This window comes from Scyliorhinus torazame, chromosome X, assembly GCF_047496885.1.
Source record: "Scyliorhinus torazame isolate Kashiwa2021f chromosome X, sScyTor2.1, whole genome shotgun sequence".
Taxonomy (NCBI): Eukaryota; Metazoa; Chordata; class Chondrichthyes; order Carcharhiniformes; family Scyliorhinidae; genus Scyliorhinus; species Scyliorhinus torazame.
The window spans coordinates 17,425,312-17,444,829 of record NC_092738.1 but is presented as its reverse complement, the minus strand read 5'-3'; the positions used below and the strand labels follow the sequence as shown (position 1 = coordinate 17,444,829).

Genomic DNA, 19,518 nt, shown 5'->3' with positions numbered 1-19,518 from the left:
ATTGCCGGAGTGAATCATTTCATTAGCACGGATGTTGTATCAAGTGAGATACCTTTGCTTCTGAGCAGACCATCAATGAAGAAAGCACACATGAAACTGGATATGGAACAGGATAAGGCAACAGTTTTTGGGAAGACGGTGGACTTATAATTTACACAGTCGGGACACTATTGTATTCCATTACTGACAAATAATATTTCAAGTAGAGTGGTTAAGGATGTGTTAATGGCAGTTGAAAATGGGACTTTAGCTGATAAAAAGCTTGTGGTATTAAAACTGCATCGGCAATTTGCACATCCGTCTCCTCGTAGACTGAAAAATTTATTAAAGGATGCAGGGGTAAGGGATGACGACTTTGCTAAACTGATAGAACAGGTTAGTGACCGCTGTGAAGTTTGTAGGAAGTACAGAAGGACACCAGCACGACCTATAGTAACCCTACCTTTGGCCAGGGATTTTAACGACATTGTGGCCATGGACCTTAAGATCTTGGATAAAGCAAATAATATATTTATTTTGCATTTTGTAGATTTAGCAACCAGATTTAGTCAATCAATGATTGTACGAAGTAAAGAAAAGAGAGTAATTCTGGATCAAATCGTGGAAAAATGGATAGGGACAGGAATGGGTCCAACGGCAAAATTCCTTACGGACAATGGGGGAGAATTTGCTAATGATGAGTTTAGGGATATGTGTGAAAACATGAATATCAGAGTTATGAATACGGCTGCAGAAAGCCCATTGAGTAATGGTGAAGTGAAAGAACCCATGCTGTCATCGATGACGTGCTTCGGAAAATTTTGGCACATGGACCAAATTGCAGGCTAAATTCAGCTTTAGCATGGGCAGTACATGCAAAGAATTCATTGCAGATGGTTGGGGGCTATAGTCCTTATCAATTAGTGTTTGGTAGAAATCTTAAAATTCCGTCCATTTTGGATGACCAGCCTCCAGCTTGGGAGGGGACTACAATTAGCTCTGGTTTTGCTGAACATTCAAATGCTTTACATAGCAGTAGAAAAGCTTTTTTGGAAGCAGAAGTCTCTGAAAGAATTCGCAGAGCTTTAAGACATAACGTACGGCCATCAGATGCCGTTTTTCAGCAAGGAGGCATGGTATACTATAAGAGAGACAATTCTAATGAATGGAAATGCCCAGGGAAGATCATAGGCATGGATGGCAAAACAATTATTTTGCAACATGGTAATCAAACTGTTAGGGTACATTCATCAAGGATAATGGGTACAGATTACAAATTTTCAAATTTAGACAGAACAGACAGACATGACGAGGAACCAGAGTCATCTGGTACGCATGTGTTACAGAACTATGAGGACCAATTAACTGATATAGACAGGGTTTCTGTGGAGGAACACAGCACTTCTGATGAATTAGAACAGGCCATTTTTCCGAAAGGGCAACTGCCAAAAGTTGGTACAAAAGTGACATACTTGCCTGAAGGGTCTAGTCAATGGAAGGATGCAACTGTTATTAGTAGAGCAGGGAAGGCCACTGGAAAGTATAAACATTAGTTGAATGTACAGCATTCAGGGGAAGGAGTCAAGACAATGGACTGGGGAAACGAAGTTCAAAAATGGAGGGCACAGAAACGCAGTGCCAGTTCAGATAGTACATCGGATAGTGAACAGGTCCGCAGGAAAAGGTCGAGAACTATTGAAAGGACACCCCACAGCAGAAGGGAAAGATCAAGCAGTAGCAGTACAGAACGAGTTACCAGGCGGGAGAGGGAAACTAGTTTATCAAGATCTCGGAACATGAGTAAGACTACGAATACTAATAGGAGTAGAAGCCCGTGAGATTTTGGTGGCTTCAAATAAATTAGGTGAAAAAGTTATCAAAGAAGCTAAACAGCAAGAATTGCATAGTTGGAGTGAATTTGGGGGATACACAGAAGTACCGGATAGGGGACAAAGAGCCCTATCCCACAGATAGATTTGCACGAAAAGGTTCTTCCGGATGGAACTTATAAGGCAAAGGCCAGGCTTGTGGCAAGGGGATTTGAAGAAAACTTAGAAGATCAGGATTTAAGGGTAGATTCACCTACAGCAGGAAAGGTTATTTAAAGATCTTCTTGGCTCTATTAGCCACAAAGACATGGGAATGCAAATCTACAGATATAAAAGCTGCCTTTTTGCAGGGGCATCAGCTCCAGAGAGACATTTTTCTCCGTCCTCCTAAAGAAGCAGCTAACACAGAAGGGGTCCTCTGGAAGTTGAACAAATGTGTATATGGATTAAATGATGCATCTAGAGTCTGGTATTTTTCGGTCAGGTCAGTTTTGTTAAAGTTCGGCTGTTGCAAGTTGAAAGCAGATCCTGCAATGTTTTACTGGCAATATAAAGGAAATCTTTCTGGCATTTTTATGATGCATGTCGATGATTTTTTGTGGGGTGGGACTAGTGATTTTGAAGCTATTGTAATCTCTGGTTTGAGGAAAGAATTTAGGGTTGGAAGTCAGGCTTCCGTTGCATTTAAATATATTGGACTGGAAATTGGACAGACTAAGTTAGGGGCAGCTTTACGTCAGCAATCTTATTTGGAAAGCATCAGCCCAATAGCAATTAGTCGTGGCCAAGTTTCACAAAAAGACGCAATGGTTTCAAAGATAGAAAAAGAGCAACTGCGAAGTTTAATTGGGCAACTGAACTGGTTAGGTAGACAGACTAGACCGGACATGTGTTTTGATGTCTTAGAGTTGAGTACAAAAATGAATGATCCCAAAGTGGAAGACATAATAAGAGCAAATAAAGCGTTGGCCAAACTAAAAATGCAGGAGTGTGTTTTGAAGTTCCCGGTTTTAGGTGACCTTAGGCACTTGAAACTCACAGTGATGCGTCCTACGCAAATTTATGTGATGGGGTTTCAAGCGCAGGAGGATTTATAATTTTCCTTTTGGGGAACAATGGTAAATGTTGCCCGCTTGTGTGGGAAACAAAGGAAATAAGGAGAGTGGTAAAAAGCACTTTGGCTGCTGTGACGTTAAGCCTTGTAGAGGCGGTGGATATGGCCTTTTATATAAGTATGATATTGACAGAAATTTTGGGATTAGGGGATTTGGGTAATACAATAAATCCCTGTGGGAAAATGTGCACTCTACAAAAAGTGTCAATGAAAAGAGGTTACGGATAGACATCGCAAGTTTGAAGCAGATGTTGGACAGAGGGGAAATAACAAAAATTAAATGGGTCGACAGGAGCTATCAACTGTCAGACTGTTTTACGAAAAGAGGGGCGAGTTCACAGAAGCTTTTGGATATTGTTAATGAAGGGCGCTTGTTTCTGTGACTGTTTTTTGTTTCTTTCTCGTCCAAACAGAACAAAAGGGGGGAAATCATGTGTGTGTTTTTGAGTTTCTTGAAATTTTGTTTTCACCTAATTATTATTTTTTCTCCAAGGAAGGGGAGACTGTTAAGTAATGGGTTAAGAGACATTGCAATTAGTTGTCTCATTTATGTTAAGTATCCATTAATTGACACTGATATGTAAAGGGGCTTCAGGTGGCCTCTGTCAGGTGATGTTAGAGTTTTGTGCAAAGCTGTTGGAATGAAATAAATGTGTGTTGGTGAAAAAGGAGCAGAACTTTAGACTCTTCATATCACAGCAACTAAAACGTCTAACATCTGGCACCTGCAATTTGGCTGTTTAATGCAAATGAGCCCACGGCCCCATTTGGGAGATGGTACTTTGTGGTAATGTTACTCGACCTGTCACCCAGAGGCCCAGACTAACGCTCTGAAGACATGAGTTCAAATCTCATCCCACAGCCTTGGGAATTTAAATTCAATTAATTAATAAATCTAGAAGTAAAAATATATATAATGATTATGAGACTACCAAATGGTCATTAAACCACAACTAGCTCAGTAATGCCCCTTTAGGGAAGGAAATCTGCCATGTTTACCCGGTCTGGCCTACATGTGACTCCAGACCCATAGTCATATGATTGACTCTTAAATGCCTCTCTGACATGACGGAGCATCCTCTCAGTTGTAGGTGCCTCACCACCACCTGCTCAAGGGCATTTAGAAATGGACAACAAAATGCAGGCCTTGCCAGCAACGCCCATATGCCAAGCACGGATGTAAAAAATAATCGAGCAGGCCTCAGGCAAATATTTGAACACCTGTGTACTGAATGTGGCAGCCATTTTGCTATAATCAATGTGAGTCCAAAGCCTGGGACTTGGTCACGAGGGTTGCCAACCGTCCAGGGGTGGCCAGGGGTCTCCACGAATTGAAATTAATCTTGGTAGCCACTGCTGTCGCAGTCAGTCGGCTCTATTCTTCCCTCCACTCCCCCCCCCTCCCCCTTACCCCTCTCCCCCACAACACCCCCCCCCCCCCCCCCCCCCCCCCCCGTCCAGGAGTTACCTATGGGACAGGCAGAATTTCCCAGGCTTCAGTTGACAACCCTATCATTGCACCAAATTGTGCAGTGTTGTACGTGCTTGCATTAACTAATATTGTTAGTGAATCAACTTGGAGCCTGTGGGAGAATCTAAGACTGGAGTGTAAACGCAGGGTGCACTGATGTGGCGACGATGTGGCGACAAGGGGATTCTCACAGTAACTTCATTGCAGTGTTAATGTACTACTTGTGACAATAATAAAGATTATTATTATGTGAACATGTCTTGGTGTGGGGGTGGGGAGACAGAGGGTACAGTCAATGCTGTCAGTACATATTCGGAAGTGGGAATGCCACTTTGAGGATCAAATTGTGCAGTGCTGTATGTGCTTGCATAGGGCGGCACGGTAGCACTGTGGCTTCACAGAGCCAGGGTCCCAGGTTCGATTCCCCGCTGGGTCACTGGCTGTGCGGAGTCTGCACGTTCTCCCCGTGTCTGTGTGGGTTTCCTCCGGGTGCTCCGGTTTCCTCCCAGAGTCCAAAGACGAGCTGTTAGGTGGATTGGCCATGATAAATTGCCCTTAGTGACCAAAAAGGTTAGGAGGGGTTACTGGGCTACGGGGATAGGGTTGAAGTGAGGGCTTAAGTGGGTCGGTGCAGACTCGATGGGCCGAATGGCCTCCTTCTGCACTGTATGTTCTATCGATAAAACACTTGAGAATGAGTTTGGTAATGGTGGCGGGGCGGGGGAGGGGGGGGGGGGGGTTCGTCCACCCCCCCCCCCCCCCCCAGGCATGGTTGGCTCATCATTCATGACATTAAATGTTGGAGAGCATGAAGGCACGCTTACACACTTTCCAGATTTGGAAGGATTGCTGAAAGCTACCAGATCTGAAGAAATCCACAAAGTTAAATGATTAATATTAATGTACAGTGAGGAAGTTAACAAGTCATGTGGTGTCATGAAGTAATGAAGGGAATGAAAGTGACAATTAGTACAGAGAACATGCAATCGGGTAGGTTACTGAAGAGAAACCCAGTACAGGCAATCAAACAATCAATCTCAGATTTCACCTGAGGAAGGAGCAGCGCTCCGAAAGCTAGTGACATCGAAACAAACCTGTTGGACTTTAACCTGGTGTTGTAAGACTTCGTACTGTGCTCACCCCAGTCCAACGCCGGCATCTCCACATCATAACATTTGTAAGTGAGAGTCAAGCAAGGTGTGTATCAATTCCCCTTTGGACGTCAACTATGGGTGAGATTGTCCAGCCCCACCTGCCAACTTGATCTTCCAGTTCTGCCAACGTCGACCCCTCACGGCGGGTTCTCTGGTGATGGGGCGGGCATTAGTTTGCGCGTTCTCCCCGTGTCTGCGTGGGTTTCCTCCGGGTGCTCCAGTTTCCTCCCACAGTCCAAAGATGTGCAGGTCAGGTGGGGCTCCGGGGATGGAGCTTAGATGGGCTACTCTTTCAGAAGGTTGGTGCAGACTCGATGGGCTGAATGGCCTCCTTCTGTTGTGACTCTATGTTGAAAGCCCATTGGCTTCGGCGCGACCAGAATATCCCACCTGAATATGTCAGCTCGCCACATCCGCCGTGGGAAAACCCGCCACGGGCGGAGGTTGGGAGGGTGGTGATGTTGGGGGGGGGGGGGGGGGGGGGGCGGGGGGGGGAGGGGAGAAGAAATCCTGGCCTATGTCATCTGCATTATATTGCTTTGTCACATTTTCATCGCTGTTGGTATTTTCTACGCTTGAGTCATCCCGTACTTGCAGAAGACCGCGTGCATCCCCATGAATAAATACGCACTGTCCTGGGAAGAGGGATGACAGGGTTCCTTGAAAGGTAGACACTAACATTAAGGAGTGGGCGTGATTTAATGGTAATCGGAAATGAAACAGAGTCCTGCGACAAACGCGTTTAGCGGGGTATTTCCTGGCGCTGGCAGCATGAGAATGACCCCGCTATTAAACAGGACTCTGCTTCATTTCTGGGCCTCGGCAAGGAACGTCCCATCAAGGCCGTAGTTATGTCCCACTTCCTGCACTATGGCGCCCCAATCTCTAGACACCCCCCCCCCCACCGCGGCGTCCAGAACCTCCCAATGCCCCAATTCACCAAAAAGGGGGTCATTGAGCCACCCACTCCTCACAAGGGCAGAGCACCCCCGGGCCCGATTCCCGACATGGGCATGCTGCCACCTTGGCGCTGCCAGTCTGGCACCCTGGCAGTGCCAAGGGTGTCCAGGTGACACTGCCAGGGTGCCAGGCTGGCAGTGTCATGGTGCCAGGCTAGCATCGGGGATGCCAGGGTACCACCCTGTCCAGAGCCCAACCACCCAGTGGTGCCATGTCACCTGGGAAACTCCCAAGTGCCAGGACGCCTGGTCCATGTTTGTGGAAACCAATGCTAAACGGTTCCCTCAATGGGCAGGACCCACATCACGATGCGAGAGGCCTCGAGCGAGATTTACCGGCCTCGTCGTGTCCCGAGTCAGACGCAGTCGATAGATTGCGCCCTATGCCTCTGAACATTGGCGAGTGCCACAAAGTTCGCACAAAAACAAAATAACTGCAAGGAACTATCCTCCCTTTGCTGCTTTAATCGTTCCTCTAATTCCAATTCTCTTGTCGCACCTGGGTGGTTGCACTGAGGCAGACATTTGTCTGTTTCCATAGCTGGTCATTCCCGGGACACGTCGCTTGTCTGTCGCCAGGGGCTTATAGCATGAGGGGCCCCACTCTACATCAAGCCTGAGTAACGAGGAGTCCCTCCCGCTCTTACCGCCAACCATTGGAGTGTTTGGAATGACTATAATGTCAAAGAGGTCTTTGTCCCAGTTAACAGCTCAACCCAGTTTACTGTAGTCAATTCTTCTCCCATTGCTTTCTTTAAGTTAAAATCTTTGTTTGCGACTCTCCATCAAATTGAATCATACTATGGGCAGGAGATGCTCCCTTACTATCAGATTGTTAATGAATCCTGGTCCATTACCCGTCACAAAATCTAGTTTGACCTGTTGCTTTTGAAGTTCTAAAACATACTGTCCTGGAAAACTGTCCATCACAACGAGAATTATTCTGCGTCTTCTAGTCAATGCAATAGTTCAAATATTCCATTATAACCACATTGATTTTGCTACACGTTTCCCTGATTTCTGTCTCTGTGTTTAAGCTTCTGGGTTGCTGTAGAGTAAAGGAGACAAGAATTCTGCTTCTCCACGAAACACCTTTTATTTCTTTGATCCAACTTCACACACAAATCTCCACCAACAAATAGTCCCACCTGTACCCCCTTTATATACCAGTGACTTCCATTGGATAATTGACGTCAAATTGGTATTTAATTGGAAGATCTGTTAACCCATTCTTAACAGTCTCCCCTTCCTTGGAGGAGGAAAAATATTTTGATGAATATTGGTTTCCCCAGGAAAACAGAAAATACAAGAAACACAAAGACACACTCTGCACATCCCACCACTACAAGCAGGATGTTGGTAGACCACCCTTACCAGTGTTTTCATCCCTTGATGTTCCTTTTACTCATCCCATTGGGCAAGACTTTACAGCCCTTCCCGCTGGCGGGATTTTCCGGTCTGGCTGAAAGCCCCATGGCACTTTGCCCATTGCAGTTATGCAGAATTCACGACCATACAGGGCATGAAATAAGCACTAGGCCCTTGATTTGCACAGGCAAGGGGCCAAACTCTCTTGTGCATGGGAACCTTAGATGACTGAAGAACATTCTCAGCAACATGACACAAGGTGCATGCCCGACGCAGAACAAATGCCACGTGCCATCCTGTGCCCTGCAGTGCCCATTTCTCAGCTGAACATTTTCTAGACCTACATCTCTCTTGATGTGGTCTTTGCCATACCTATTGCAAATGACATACCAGCAACCCACAGCAGGGACAAAGACCCACGGTCCTAATGCCAAGCACATGCAGAGTCAGCATCAGATCAAATTAAAGAAAAGCATCAAGAGGGAGATTAATTGAACGCTTATTAAAGTTAAAGGGCTTTTGGTCAGTAAAATATACAAAACATGAAAAGGTTCCACTTGAAAATTCTCAAGTTATAATTCAAATCATCCAATGTTATGTTCTTTACACATTTCTCCCCAATGCTGTAAGGGTCTTTCCTGTTTATTCCCCTATTTCCCCTTTCTTTTATTTTGCCGTTATCATTTTTGATCCATGGATGATTAATGGACATGTGTCTTTAAGTCAAGCAGCAGAGAGGAGTGAGGAATTCAGAAGTTACAGGAGAGAACACTTGGTTTTGAATAGGAGACCTCAGACTTTTTGGCACCAGAGAGAGAGATGGGGTGGGAATCGGTTCGATTGATTGGCTGGTGGTCAATGAATTGACCCAAAAGGCCGCACTCTGCCTGGTAACAGGTGGTGATTGGATCCTGCCCCAGTGGGATGGTCCTCAGAGATGTCAGGGAGCTCAGTTGAGTCCTAGACCCACAGAGACAAGATCCTGCTTACTCTCCTCCATGTTTTCCCAAGGAAAGCTGTGAGTGCTGTATTCCTGAAACTACAGAGACCTGAATGAGTCTACAGTAAAACCTTAAACTGAAAGCAAAGTTTGAAGAGGAAAAAGGTTCGAAAAACAACCATCTGAAACAAAGACTCCTTTTCCTTTTACTTATTATTTTCCCCCCTCTCCCCCCTCTGTGTCTGTCTGTCTTGTGTGTGTGTCTAGAGGGTGGGGGCATGTTAAAGTGGGGAATTAGGAATTAGATAATAGTTAACCAATTGTATTTGCTGCATATTTCATTACAATTCTTGTTATTAATTAACAATAAGTATGTTTACATTTACCAACCTGTTGACTATTTGGCAGCCAGGGGCCAAAGACGTCAGGCATTTTTCTAAGAATTATTGGTTGATTTCAATTGTGTTGCAATTCCGGGTCAAGTGGGGCTGAAATTGACCATGCACTAGCCCAGGATGTCGTAGCAATGCTCAAACTTGAGAATATTTGTCCATCTCCACACCTTGCGTTATTAAGTCCTGACTGGTTGGTTTCTGCAGACGATAGATCCTCAGTCTAGCAATATTGGAACATCACTGCCTCAGGGAGTAATTGCCCATAATTGGCCCTATAACCTTCACTCGCGTTTCGTATTTATTCAGTCCCTCGGTTAACTTTAAGCAGAGTGAGGATCTGGTTGGTAGTACAACCTCTTTGTATTTGTTCAAAACAAGGCTGGCTAAGGTCGAATTTTCTCTGCAATTCTCCACACACGTCACATACTTTCGTCCAAGTTCAATTTTGTAGCACTTGGGGTCCATTCACATTTGCCTCGAGGGTGCAAACAGAACAGGTTGTCACCTTCGTGTGTCCTCTCCCATTCCTGAAGATGTTGACTTGTCAGGGGTAGGCATCTACGGGCAGCACGGTGGCACAGTGGTTAGCACCGCTGCCACACACCGCCAGGGTCCTGGGTCCGACTGCGGCCTTGTGTCGAGTTTGCACATTCTCCCCGTGTGCATGGGTTTCCTCTGGTTTCCTCCCACAAGTCCAAAGATGTGCAGGTTAGGTCGACTGGCCGTGCTAAATTGCCCTTTATTGTCCAAAAGGTTAGGTTGGGTTACGGGGATAGGGAGGGGGAGTGGGCCTAGATAGGGTGCTCTTTCGGAGGGTCAGTGCAGACTCAATAGGCCGAATGGTCTCCTTCTGCACTGTAGGAATTCTAACGCTCTGATGCCTGGAGAGTCACCAGCTTTATCTGACCACTAAGGAAGTCAAAGATGGGCCCAATTCTGTTTGCACCTCATGACCACACAAGTGCATTTTACAGCAGTTGACTCAACTGCGAGCAGGAATAGAAATGCTGGCTGATTTTTACGCTTCCTTAGCTAGATGATCACAGTAAGATGAAAGCAAATTACTGCGGATGCTGGAATCTGAAATTAAAGCAGAAAATACTGGACAATCTCAGCAGGTCTGACAGCATTTGTGGAGAGAGAAGGGAGCGAACGTTTGGAGTCTGGATGGGTCTGTCAGACCGGCTGATACATATACAGTGCCTGAACTGGTGCCTTGTTAACGCAGCAGAGACCAGCCACTTCTGGATTGTACGGCAAAGGTACTTCATCCAATTGATATTGGGAAGCTGTGTCTCTGGTTTGCTCGCAAGAATGCAACACCTCTGCAATGGATGACAGCTATGATCTGGTGTGTGCTACATACTGGATATCATACATGTCCCCACCCGCCACTGTGGGAAATTCACCATCCATTTTGTTACACTTACCCTTCGTGAGTCAACAGCAGCATACATGATTTCCATCCAACCTTTGAAGGTAGCCTGGAAACAATCAGATGAACACCCAGTGAATAATGTACTGCATCCAACTATGATTGGAGAATTTAGCATTTTGCCAATATCGGAGGTGGCTTGTGTTGCGAATCATCTCACATTAATAAGCACGTTGGTTTCATATTTTCAATGAAATCTCTGGCTTCTTAAAGAGCCAATTCATCAATCCTGCACTGCTAGCAAGAAGGTGGCTTGAGGTGAATCTGTGTCGAGGGACACCTCCACATCATTGTAGCAATTCTGAACCCTTGAACCCCCTTTGCATGAGACTCCCTGCGAGTGTGACCTTTGCCCTTGAGTGTATAAGTTATTCAAAGCCCCACAACCTATGCTAAACCAAACGAAAGAACATGCAGCACACAAAACCTGCTCCTTCCACAATTCATGGAACAAGTTACTCGCTCTTACATTCCAACCAACCCAGTTCATTTCAATAAAGGTTAAGCAAAGTCACACTTTTTACACTCCCCTAACACCCGGAGATTGACAAGGATGATGCCAGAAATGTGGAGGTTTACATATGAGGAAAGGATAGACAGACTGGGTCGCTACTCTCTGGAAGAAGGAAGAATGAGGGGTGACCTCACAAGAGGCTTTTAAAATTGTGAAAGGTTTTTGATGAAGAGGTTCCAAAGAGAATGTTTCCTCTTCTGGGGAAGAGGATCACTCGAGATCATCAATACAAGATATTCAGCAAGAAATCCAATCGGGAATTCAGGAGAAACTTCCTCACCCAGATAGTGGGGAGAATGTGGATCTCACACTCACAGGGAGTGGTGGAAGTGAATAGTATGGATGGATTTATGGGGAAACTAATCAGAGATATGAGGGAGAGGAAAAGGTAAGATGAAGTTGCCATAGTCCCAGATGACCATGGGCTGCTTTCCCCTTTGAAGAGCTGAACATAGAACGTAGAACATACAGTGCAGAAGGAGGCCATTCGGTCCATCGAGTCTGCACCGACCCACTTAAGCCCTCACTTCCACACTATCCCCGAAACCCAATAACCCCTCCTAACCTTTTTTGGACACTAAGGGCAATTTATCATGGCCAATTCACCTAACCTGCACATCTTTGGACTGTGGGAGGAAACCGGAGCACCCGGAGGAAACCCACGCAGACACGGGGAGAACGCGCAGACTCCGCACAGACAGTACCCAGCAGGGAATCGAACCTAGGACCCTGGCGCTGTGAAGCCACAGTGCTAATCACTTGTGCTACTGTGCTGCCCCTATGCCGACTGGTGGTGATTTAGCCTGAGGGTCACCACACCTCAGGCGAGGGGCAAGGTTGAGAAGGCAGGACCTACATGGAAATAGAGGGTTACGTGGGAGATTTTGATGAGGAAAGATGGGGGGGGGGAGGATCGATTGGAGCATAAACACGAGCATGGACTGGATGGGCTGAATGGCCTGTTTCTGTGTCATATCCTATATAATCTGATGTAAAAGGAAAATCAAGCAAATCTCAAGGCTACCATGTGACAAGTAATGGCTTGGTGAATTAAGTTCCTCACCCAAAGGGCAGCATGGTGGCACAGTGGTTAGCACTGCGTCCTCATGGCGCCGATGTCCCAAGTTCAATCCCGGCTCTGGGTCACTGTCCGTGTGGAGTTTGCACATTCTCCCCGTGTCTGTGTGGGTTTCGCTCCCACAACCCAAAAATATGCAAGCTAAGTGGATTGGCCGCGCTAAATTGCCCCTTAATTGGAAAAAATGAATTGGGCACTCTAAATTTAAAAAAAAAAAAGTTCCTCACACAATGTTTGTTCTTCTTCCTCATCCTCAGATTAGAGAAGGAATATCATTTCCACAATTTTCAATGAGGCCCCTGCGGGCCTGGGGGGGAAGTTGTCAAGAGTGGAGTCAAAAAGAATCTTCTTTTGGTGTTTTTTTGTCGGAATTGAGGTGCATCCCTGAGACAGAGTGTGGGGCACATCAATCTGCATCGATCCACACATTACCTGACCAAGCACAGGAATATGGCTGCCCGAATTGGAAACCCTTCCATCCCCAGGGCTACTTTCCCTGACCCTTGACAGGATGCCAAAGGCGATACATGAATGGAAGCTGCTGTTAATAATAATCACTTATTGTCACAAGTAGGCTTCAATGAAGTTACTGTGAAAAGCCCCTAGTCGCCACATTCCGGCGCCTGTTCGGGGAGGCTGGAATGGGAATTGAACCTGCGCTGCTGGTCGTGTTCTGCATTACAAGCCAGCGATTTAGCCCACTGTGCTAAACCAGCCCCTATTGCTAAAGCAGCCCGTGTTGAGCACAACTGCAGAATCTCAGCATCGGGTCTTCAAACAAGCATCGTGACTTAGTGCTGTTCCCCTGCCTTTGCTCCCCCCCCCCCCCCCCCCCCCGCTCCCCCGCACATTGCAACATAAAAACACACAAAAATAAAAGTCGGCGAGCAATAACGAGAAAGGAAAGGAACTTACCACTTGCAGCAAAGCCAGATATCCTGCCCCCACATTGTCAAAGTTAATCTTTACATTCTTCCATCGAATTTTGTCTTTGGTCTGGTTTGAGTAAGCCTCGCAATCTGTCTTGTTGTTTATTTCACTGGGGAGAAACCTATATTCTGAGGTTTCATTAAAACAGTAATAATATTTCCCGGCAAAAAGGTTCACTCCCATTATGCTGAAAATCAGCCAGAAGATGAGACACACCAGCAGTACATTCATAATAGAAGGGATGGCACCCACCAAGGCGTTCACAACAACCTGTACCAGGACGCAGAAAGAAAGAAAATCAGTGTGAAGGGAAACTCCTCGAGGATCATACACCAGGGATCTTAGGTCAGGGTTTAAGCTGATGGTGCCTCACTGCATAGGCAAGCACTATACAGGACTATTCGCTTTGACCGATTTGTAATTACAAAGCTGCTTGTGTGATTGATCCAGGAATCCATACAGATATTTCTGATCCTGCCAGTTGATCATTAAAAATGAAAGCGACCGACATTATTTTTCTCCTGCTGCCCAGCTTAAACCCTGTCGTTCCAACTGGATTTGTAAATAAGCGGGCTGGCGGCAAAGTTAACAGCTGAACGTGCAGTCTTACAAGCTGTTTGGAAGCGGACATTCTGCAATGGTGATTGAGGTACGCATGCAAGTTACAGAACAGCATCTTTGATGCCATTTTCTGTATGTACAAGGGGTTTTACAAGCTCTTTGCAATGCATATCACGAGATAGTAGGCAAAAGCACAGCTCTGAGTGAAATCAAGCTTTAAAACAAACTACAGGAATAGGTTCATACTTTCCCCCTTGTTAGACTGCTTTTTAAATTGTAGAATATTAAGGATAAAGTGTCAAACGATTAGAATTGTTTCTAAATGATAGTTATGATCTCCCAGTTTTTTGTTCCCCTTTGATTTCCCTGGGCCACACATTATACTCTGGCTGAGAAGTCAGGCAGCAAGGCTGATCCATTCCATTGCTGCTCTACAACTGGCCAGTGGGAGGCGCTCCGAAGCTGGCTGCCTCCAGTCCTTTTCTGCCACATTATGGGGTACCGCCTGATCTTCTAGCCTGACAGCTTTCGAGGAAGACAACGACGAGATGGAGAAGACATCATGTGGAGAATCTCAAGCATGAACACGACCCGAGCCTCGCCACTCCCTTGTGACGTGCTAATCTTCAAAATTCAAATTTAGAAAAATCAAAAGGTTCAACAAATAAAGTTCAGAACTTCTCCTTATTTTCTAACGTCATTCAATCGCTTTAAAAAAAAAAATCTCCCTCGTTTTCCTGCAGGTCCCAGCTGAAGCTGAAAGATTGGCCAGGCAATCTACTCCCAGATGTCTGTGCCTATGTTGCTCTAGAGTTGGGTATCAAATGATTATACCCATGTTCTTCATCACCTTCTTTAAGAGAGGCCAAGACTGCAAACTTATCGAGTAACCCTGCATCCCACCATTCTATAATGTAACAACAGTAGTGCTCGAACCTACTATGTCACCTGAAGTTCAAAATGTATCCAATGAACTTCCTCAGATATGCAAAGCCAAAGATAATGTGCATTGATAATCAAGAAGCAGAAATGAAAGTAATCAGTGCATTTTACTGATGGAGTTGATGTCATAGTTTTCTCAAAAAGACTTTTTGTTCCCTCGGAATTTAACAAATTATGGAATGTCGTCTTGGTCATTCTGGAGTGTTGTTCCTAAATGTACCTCAAAAAATTTGTCATGTCGGAAAAGCCATTCCATTGAGAACCAGGGCAGAAGGACGTCGACCGCGATGCGTAGCAGAATTGTATACAGCGTAACTGCCAGCTAACCTTTCCCTTCTATTACAGATGCATTTGGAGAAGCATTATTGGAACACTGCCCAAATCAGCTCACCACAGGGAGATAGTTTAAATGAAAGATGGAGGCAATTAGTTAAAATAGTTGACCTGAATCAATAAACACTGTGGTGCCTTCGCTCGCATAGAACAGACATGTTCACCATAAAGAAGGCACAGGGGTTTTAGGGCTCAATATACACAAAGCACTAAAAGATAGCGGAGAGATCCAAGGAAAACTCCCGCCCATTGTGTTCCGTTAGAGGAACTGCGCCTCAGGAAAAATACATTGGCCTTGGGGGCGGAGATTCTCCAGAATGATGCTGAGGATCAAAGGATTAAATCATGAGGACAAATTACATGAACTGGACTTGCATTCTTTTAAGTTTAGAAGGTGATCTAATTGAGGTCATTAAAAAGATTTTTTTTAAAAAGGATCCAAGAGGATAGATTGGGATACACCTTTTCCTCTGGTTCGGAAATCCAAAACATGGGTTGCCAATCTTAAAATTAGAGAGAGGCCAGTTAGGAGTGAAATCCGGAAGTATTTCCTCCATGCAAGGGAGAGTAGAAATCTCGAACTCTCTCGCAAAAGGTGGTTATTCGGTCAAGACTGAGATTCAATCGACTTTTGTTACTTAAGTTTAGAAAGGAATACAGAGAAAATTCATCTTGCATTGGGACAGAGAAAAGGTGGGTGAATGGAGCTGGGCTTTCGATCAGCCACAGGTTCGAGGATATGAATGGCTACTCCTGTTCCTACGTCCCCAAGATGTAATTCCACTGAACTAACTCCTTAACAATTAATACAGCACGAGTCTCTATGTAAGAATACCCTGGAGGAGTGCTGGAAGTGCTTGTATTGTAGGTCAGTTGATAACAAAGAAGAAAGTGTTTCACAGTTACAAGTTGTGACCCCCCCCCCCCCCCCCCCAACCCCCACAATAGTATACCACCTTTCTTAAGTGCCTGAACCTGCCCACATTCCTGAATTGGCTCACTGTCGACGAATACATGGAGATCACAGCACTTCTCTATTCCTGGGTCTTTCTTTGCCAGAGACCCCAGCCCACACAGGAAGACTTACATCTGCGCATTGAGGGGAGGAAGCAGCCAACTGACATCTGATCCCACTTGAGGAGTGTAGCCATTTAATTCCGGAATACGGTGAGAGGACTGGGCTACGTTTGGGGAGACTGCTGCTTTTCCCGACGTCTGCTGAATGAAAATTCAACGTTGATAAAAAGAGTGGGCGGGATTTTCTGTGCCCCCCCCCCCCTGTGGCGTGTACCTGCTGATCCCAATTTTATGCCCCCCCCCCCCCGGCCGGGACAATTCCAGCCCTTGAGCGTGATTGGCAGCACTGTGCTAACTCCCTAGTATTAGCTTCAAATCTTCCTGAGTAAGGGCACTAAGTTCTGCCACTACCTTCCTGTGGAACCATAACCTGGAAAGTCTCTGGCTGAGACCCAGGACGATTCTGTAGTTATGCTAAATTTGCAAGGGGTTAAAGGTGGGTAGTGACTGCGTTGCCACCCCCTCCATCCCTCAAACCCACCACCTTCACCACCTATCCCCTCATCAATTAATAACACATACCCTGGCATCCAAAAGCACTCCCTGATCATCCATCTCATTTTCTTCCTCAAAAGCTGTATCCAGGGGAAAATAAAATAGGAATCACATCTGCAGGTTGAGATTTGGGGCTCCATCTTTTCCAGTTGGTCACTAGAAACTAGTACACCTCTCTAGCTGTTTTATTGGCGGGATATTCTGGTTACCCCCTTTAAACGGATCGCCAAATGTTCCAGCCTGCCAGGATGATTCCTGCGACAGGCAGGATTGGAAAACTTATCCCTAAGTCACTAAACTTGGACCAGTAATAGTGCATAGCTGTGAAACTCGAATTGCTCCTTTCAAAACCTCTATGAGGCACTTGTGACACACTCAGGGTGTTGCCAGGGCAGTGCACTCACAACAGCGAACAGCCAGGATGGTTATTTCCTTTTTCCGGGCCTTCCCCCAAAGAATCTGCGAGTGTGGAGCAGACCCAACTTGGGGCTGTGGCGTTTACTGCTCGACCATATTAGCTAACTACCTATAGCTGCCACTCACCAAAATAACTCCTAGATCATCGGGAAGAGTTTGAGAAGTATCTGCACTTGGCTGTAGTTCCATTTTCTGCAGGTATCTGCTCTCCATCTTCAAGATCTTCCTGTCCATGGGTCTGACGTTGGCAGTTTGAATATCCACTTGATTGTGCCCCCCTCCATTCCCTCTTCCTTGTTGGTATAACTCAGACAACCTCTTCTCTATGCTTCAATAATTTAACAGTTTGGTGTTTCACTTGCTGTTACAGCCAAGAAGATTGCGGTAAGGTGCTGTTGTGAATTGCAGTGTTTTTGCAATTTGAAGTGCTCTCCATCTTGCCATTTGATTTGGTGAACTGATGATATGACTGGGAATTGGTGGAATTTCCGGGAATGAAATGGTGGAGCGTTGACCGATACAAATTCATTTGGAAGACCGTGGCGTGTCAAGTAGGCTCTCCTCTTCGGTGTGACTTCTCGGCCACTTTTTAACTGTCGATTGTAAAGGAACTGATTGTAAAGAAGTACTGTTCAGCTAGCTCATTCAAGAGATGTCAAAAATAAATCCTCTACTTTCTCTCAGGGCCTGAGGGCGGCACGGTAGCAGTGGTTAGCACTGTTGCTTCACAGCTCCAGGGACCCGGGTTCGATTCCCGCTTGGGTCACTGTCTGTGCGGAGTCTGCACGTTCTCCCAGTGTGTGCGTGGGTTTCCTCCGGGTGCTCCGGTTTCCTCCCACAGGCCAAAGATGTGCAGGTTAGGTGGATTGGCCATGATCAATTGCCCTTGGGGTCCAACACAAAATGTTTGAGTGGGGTTACTGGGTTGCGGGGATGGGGTGGAGGCGTGGGCTTAAATAGGGTGCCCTTTCCAAGGGCCGGTACAGACACGATGGGCCGAATGGCCTCCTTCTGCATTGTAAATTCTATGATTCTATCATTTCTTTTCTCTGTCCTTGTTTGTCAAATGCCAGCAAGTCCATATTGTTAACTCCCTGAAGTCTTTGGATTCTACTGTGGGATTCCAGATGTTGTCTCTTTTCTTATCTAGATTGCGAATATTGCAATTGGTGGTCTCAATCGGTGTTCCTGAACGCGTGTCAACTGACATGACTTCCTGTCAATTTTCCTGGGACGGTGCTGTAAATATGCTCTGCATAATGCGTCGGCGACAAAATTCCTTTCACTCCCTTGTCGACATCAAATTTTGCGCCATTGACTAACGTCTCATGTGTCATGCTAGCAAGGTCTCCCCACTTTCGAATGCCTCATGGAGTCTTCCTGAAATGCCGAAGGCTCTGCGCCAATGCACGCTGCCCTCGGAGTGGCTGTGGGGGAAATGAGACGGTCACACACCTCCTTGTGGAATGTGCCTTTGCAAAGAAGGTCTGGAGAGAGATGCAGTGGTATTTGTCAAGGTTCATCCCGAGCAGCTCTGTGACACAGGGCTCTGTGCTCAATGGACTGTTTCCAGGGACACACACCGAGACAAACATCAACTGCTGCTGGAAGGTCATCAGCTCGGTGAAAGACGCTCTTTGGTCTGCCCGAAACTTGCTGATCTTCCAGTGCAAAGAGCTGTCCTCGACCTAGTGTTGCAGACTGGCACATTCCAAGGTCCAGGACTACGTGCTGAGGGGCGCACTCCAGCTTGGGGCAGCTGCCGCCAAGGCGCAATGGGGAAAGACCACTGTGTAAGGTCTTTCCAGCAAATGTACACCGAGGGGCGGGTAACAGTGTAAACCCCCCTCGGTCTGGGCAACCAACACTCCAATGTATAAAAGAAACATGACAATGTAAATATTTAAGAAGGAATTGTAATGTAAAGAGTGATATGTGTATAATATTATCAAAATTGAATGGAAGAAAGTCAAGGCAATGTGTAACTCTGATGGAAATGTACAGTCAAGACAATTCGAAATGCTCTGTAATGCTTATGATAAATTTTATGAATAAAGTATATTTTTTTGAATTAAAAAAAAAACTGGTCCCCACAAATGGGGACCAGATGGAATGGCACTCGTGGGGGTCTCCCAGGAGATCTGAGGCTCCCCGATGCATGCCCTTCGGGCAGGGTGGTGCCCTGGCACTGCTAGAGTCAGGGATCATTTTGCGGGCCTCGGCGATCGGGATGCCATTTTTGAAAATGGCGTCCTGATCTCTCGCTACACTGGGAAGTTCCGGCGAGTGGAGCTCCTCACTGTACAAAACGGGGCTATAGAATCACTACAGTGCAGAAGTAGGCCATTTGTACTGACCATTGGAAAGAGCACCCTTCCTAGGCCCATGCCCCAACCCTATCCCCATAACCAAGTCTAACCTTTTGGTCACTAAGGGGCAATTTAACATGGTCAATCCACCTAACCTGCACATCTTTGGACTGTGGGAGGAAACCAGAGCACCCGGAGGAAACCCACGCACACACGGG

At 46.0% G+C, this 19,518-nt stretch overlaps 1 protein-coding gene across 11 annotated transcripts in view; it reads right to left on the bottom strand.

The window, feature by feature from the left end:
* The window catches only part of LOC140405457 (sodium channel protein type 8 subunit alpha-like), a 381,151-nt gene that overhangs the window by 16,988 nt on the left and 344,645 nt on the right, over window positions 1–19,518 (bottom strand). For all 11 annotated transcript variants that reach the window (XM_072493902.1, XM_072493907.1, XM_072493904.1 and 8 more), the window contains 2 exons: window positions 13,152–13,436; window positions 10,640–10,693 (listed from right to left, as the gene is read on the bottom strand). In XM_072493902.1, coding sequence (XP_072350003.1) covers window positions 10,640–10,693; window positions 13,152–13,436 — 339 coding nt within the window. The remainder of the gene's footprint in view (window positions 1–10,639; window positions 10,694–13,151; window positions 13,437–19,518) is intronic.